The sequence below is a fragment of the Cariama cristata genome, unplaced genomic scaffold (assembly GCF_000690535.1).
Source record: "Cariama cristata isolate BGI_N322 unplaced genomic scaffold, ASM69053v1 scaffold46562, whole genome shotgun sequence".
Taxonomy (NCBI): domain Eukaryota; kingdom Metazoa; phylum Chordata; class Aves; order Cariamiformes; family Cariamidae; genus Cariama; species Cariama cristata.
The window spans coordinates 16,409-21,187 of NW_009606394.1; the positions used below are offsets into that span (position 1 = coordinate 16,409).

The 4,779-nt window shown below is 36.9% G+C and overlaps 1 protein-coding gene across 3 annotated transcripts in view; it reads right to left on the minus strand.

Moving 5' to 3' along the window:
- The window catches only part of KRT12 (keratin 12), a 3,656-nt gene extending 1,345 nt beyond the window's left edge, over positions 1–2,311 (minus strand). The window contains exons 1-6 of one of the 3 annotated variants that reach the window (XM_009696314.1): positions 2,116–2,311; positions 1,667–2,037; positions 978–1,060; positions 590–746; positions 147–308; positions 1–48 (exon numbers count right to left, since the gene is read on the minus strand). The exon at positions 1–48 is cut by the window's left edge and continues 102 nt beyond it. In XM_009696314.1, coding sequence (XP_009694616.1) covers positions 1–48; positions 147–308; positions 590–746; positions 978–1,060; positions 1,667–2,037; positions 2,116–2,311 — 1,017 coding nt within the window. Of the gene's footprint in view, positions 49–146; positions 309–589; positions 747–977; positions 1,061–1,666 lie in introns of all 3 variants that reach the window. The other 2 variants (XM_009696313.1, XM_009696315.1) reach the window with 2 other exon arrangements.
- Between the last annotated feature and the right edge of the window lie 2,468 nt (positions 2,312–4,779).

Here is a 4,779-nt window from a genome sequence, read left to right on the forward strand (position 1 = left end):
CTGAAGCTGCTCAGTATTGGTGGAGATTTCCCTTTTCAGCTCCCCACTCTGAAATGACAAGGAAGAATAGAGTGTTATTTTACCGATCCAAATATTTAACTCATTTTTACAGGCATTTTGCTGAATTTGCCATCTCTGGTTGTTACTTTTTCATTGAACCATGCTTCAGCCTCTTTACGATTTTGCTCAGCAATGACTTCGTACTGTCCCCTCATGTCATTCAAAAGCTTGGTCAGGTCAGTTCCTGGAGCAGCATCCATTTCAACGCTGACTTGGCCAAATGCACTGCTTTGGATGCCCTGAAGCTCCTAGAGGGATTTAAAATAAAGAAAAATTTCTCTTATTAAAAGGCAAAATAGTTCTACCAAAAATACATGTAAAGAAATATATTTGATATAAATTCTGTTTCAGCAAGAATCTGTAGCTTGTGTGCGTATTTCTTTCACTCTTTCACTTAGTAAACTCAAGGAAAAAAAGCTAACAAAACAAGTAATGAAACCAAGGGACTGCCACTGGCATAAATAAGGGAATAGTTTGATATTTCACAATTCCATCTGCTTTGTTATGAATTCACAAAGAAAAAAAGTACCTCTTCATGATTCTTCTTGAGGTAAGCCAGTTCTTCATTCAGGCTTTCAATCTGCATCTCCAAATCAGCTCTTGTCAAGGTCAGCTCATCAAGAACTCTGCGCAGACCATTGATGTCCGCTTCCACACTCTGGCGAAGAGCCACTTCATTCTCATATCTGTAAATAAAGTAATTAAATAGGATTTTTTACGTGGTTAATAAGGTCAAATGCAGACTATTACTATGTACTTATATGGCTTTTAATATGAAATCTTAGTACACATAATTATTATAGTATTGTTTAATAATTATCTTAAAGTATTCTCCAAGGAAAGAGTAAGAGTAAATACAAAAGAATTCTTTACTTAAAATATTCGTAAGAGGTTTTGTAATATTAAGGTATACTTACTTCAGTCTGAAATCATCAGCAGCCAGTCTGGCATTATCAACCTGCAAAATGATTCTTGCATTGTCGATAGTTGCGTTAATGATCTGGAATACAAACAATGTTCAGAGAATGATTTTATAGCCCAATGGCTTTGCAGCTCAGTATAGCTATTTACATAACTGTAATCCTACATACGATTATAATATTAAGAGTAATTTGTTAGACTCTTGTATAAGTTACTATGAAAATATATAGGACAGGTTTTCAGCTTCTGCAAATCGGCATGCTTCACTTAGTGGTAGAATACCAGTTTGCACTCTATGACTAGAAAGTTTATAATCTCTGAAGACCTTGCCAGGTAGCCTGTCAATTTCAGGAACTGAATTTGTGATGTCAAAAATATGAAACTTGCTAAAATTTAAACTTTGAAATCTACAAGGGTTTGTAGAACTGCATTCCATCCCTACCTTCCCCTTCATTCAAATTAGACCAAGTCATACAGCATTCTGCGATACAGCTGCAGAACTGCTGTTAATATAGAAGAAAAATTCAGCACGTGATAGCAGTGCAATGTGACAGAGATTATTACAAGTGTCAGTACTGTAGAATAAATTTGCTCTTGGTTTCTGAAAGGAATTTGTTATTTTTATCCAAAATATTATTAGATGAATTACAAATGTAAACATACGTTAAGTACATTGCTTTACTACCTTGTTTCGAAGATCTTCAATTATAGGATAATATTTACTATAGTCATTCCCAGATCCAGGGATAGCAGCGCCAGGGCCATTCTTCTCATACCACTCACGGATTTTGCGCTCCAACTCAGTATTGGCATCCTCCAGAGATCGTACTTTGTCCAGATAAGCAGCCAGACGGTCATTGAGGTTCTGCATAGTTTCTTTTTTTGAGCCAGAAAGAAGGCCACCATCCCCAGCACCAGCAGTAGCAAAACCACCTCCGAAACCAGATCCTGAGCCGCTACCAAAGCCACCTCCAAAACCAGTGCCTGAGCTGCTGCCAAAACCACTTCCTAAACCTCCGCCAAAAGCACTGCCTAAGCCACTTCCATAGCTACTGCCTAAGCCACTACCAAAGCCTCCACCAAAGCCACTGCTTAAACTGCTCCCAAAGCCTCCACCTGAGCTATTCCCAAAACCTCCACTGAAGCCAGAGCCTGAACCAAGCATAGAAGCAGCACCAAAACCTCCACCAGATCCACCACCAAACCCAAGTCCGCTGCCACCAAAGCCTCCTCCACCACTAGAACTAGACAGTCGCAGAGATCCCCCGCCAAATCCACTCCGAGAAGAGAACTGCCGGGGTCCACTACTTGTGCGCACAGAAAGGGCCATGGTGCTCAAGGTGCCCTGACCTGTTACGAAGCTTGCACCACAGAGCAAGGCAGATCAGAGAAGAGTTTAACCTTTATATAGGGGAGGCAGTGGGCGTTTTGGTAGTAGTCCCCACCTCCTAGGAAGATCTTTAATTCTTTCTCTCTCTCTCTTGTTTGGAGGGGAAGTCAGTTTAGTATGTCCTGACCAAACTAAATGAGATGTGCCAATCTCAATTGCCAATGGGAGTGGAAATCTGGTGCCCTCCAGGTGTTTGCTGTATGAGGGGAAATGGGTGGGGTAGACCTAAGACATCATGATAATGTTTTGCCATGTGCAATGGAGCACAGAAATTTCTTTTTACATTTAAATCCTTCCTAAATAATTTTTTTGTCATTACATATTCATTGCTTTCTTGGTTTCGGGCTATTATTATAGGAGTATGCTTAAGTCAGTGGAGTGATCCCTTTCATATCATACTTCCCGGTGTGCATGTCAAAAACATGTTTCTTTTCATAATACTTCTCTGGCATGAACCTCTGCCAGATTAGTGCTCCCTGTATGTTTAAGAAGAAGTACGAAAAGTGATCCACAAAAGTGTATGAAGAGGCATCCATATGCCATTAAGTGATCTGCAGATTGATCGTTGATATGGAAACATAAATATACTTGATTATACCGAATCTGCCCTAAACCTTTCATCACTGAAATATCTCTGTATATACATATAGGCTATATACATAGCCTATACCAACAGTTTATACTTTTGAGCTGAAAACAAACCATTGTTTCTTCTGAATACTTTGCTATTCTCTCAAAATAAGGAAAATTATTTCTGTATTTTGTGCTTGTTATAATATAAATCTAAAGATCAAATATAGGTCTTCTGGTTGCAGGTTTAGGCATCGAAACCCTTCAAAACCAATATACTTTTCTTTTGAAGTTATTTTGGTAAGCAGAAAATTGTTTTCTTTCTTTGTCCTGGCTTAATTATATCATTGGATTTGTCAACTGAAATGTATTCATTTTTAATTTGTCTACACCCAGGAGCATGGGTGCTTTTTTGAGCAGAAATTTATTATGAGCAGTAGATCAAAGGTTTAAGTAAAGCATTTCTCTAGAGATGAACTGATAGCCTGGTATCACTGACTCACAATAGCAAAAGCAAAGGATTATTTTCTTTGGCAGCTGTTGGTGTACAGTAAATAACACCTGGACAAGTGAGAATTGAAAAGGAAGAGTTTTTTGTGTTTATGTTGTCAAGAGGAAAATGTAGACTCCTTGGACTGAAGATCTGGGTGCGGCATAGGAGACTTAGAGTGTGTGGGAAAGGGTACGGGCAGTTATTGGTAGAGAAAGGTTTAATAGAGATGGTGGTCTTTATTTCTGAACTGAAAGGCAAAATACATTCTTATTGATAAAATATTTTTCCTTGCCATAGTTCCTGGTGATAGAAACATTCACAGAGAGTGAAAAATAGTAAATAGGCTTCTTCAATTTATTTATTCATTTTAATTTATTATGAAATGCAAATTGACACTTCTTATTTGAAAATCAGTTTTTAATGAAGTGAAGCTGCATTGCGTTTGAATGGTAGTTCAAGTTCAGAAAAGCTGCACTGCATCAACATTTTAATGCACTTTTAAAAAGAAATCTACTCTAAATGTGCTAGTACATAAGAGAAAAAATAGACTGCTAAATTTTGAGTTGCAATTAAACTAACATATTTGATAGAGAGTGTATCATCTGTATCTGGTAAATTCTTTTTTGTAAAGTTTTGATGACGTGTCCATCAAGGTTTCAGAAATAGCAGCTCTCTTCTAAAAACTTTTCATTTATCAATATGTTGAAAGTGTGAGAAAACTTAAGCCACAAAATGCTGAAGTGAACTGTCTGAAAAAATGAAGAAAAAATTCTCATAGTGCTTTCAGAAGTCCATCACTATTCAGAGCTTGTTAAGCACATGAGCCAGTTTTGTCCCATGTCTTCATCTAATGACTTTCACCAGCTTAGTGTTTTGAAACTTCAACAGTAAACATTGCTTCAGTATTTTTCTAATTTTAATTTAGATTATTTTAAAAGCTATAGTAAATTCATGCTAGAAGTCATTTGACTTTCTAATTTTTCTTGAGCAAGTTTTTTAATGTAATTTTAAGACTGATGGAAGTAAAAAAATAATACTTCTGTTTTTATCTGTCTTGGAAACAATTATACATTTATAACAGGCTATTTTTTTTTTTCCATCAAGGTATTTAGTCACTATGTAAGTAAACCCAAAATCTTGTACTTGGTAACTTAGTGATTTTTATTAACACTCCCACAGACACACACACACAAAAAAAAAGGAAAAGGACTGTTTGAGATTTGATAGTTTGACATTTTTCAACCCTTCCAGGAGAATTATATTGCATTCTTTATAAAGTGTAATCTTTTAGTTTTGGCATCAGCTCCACAAAGCTCAGAGGCCGTCTTCTCTCTGCTGGTGCCAT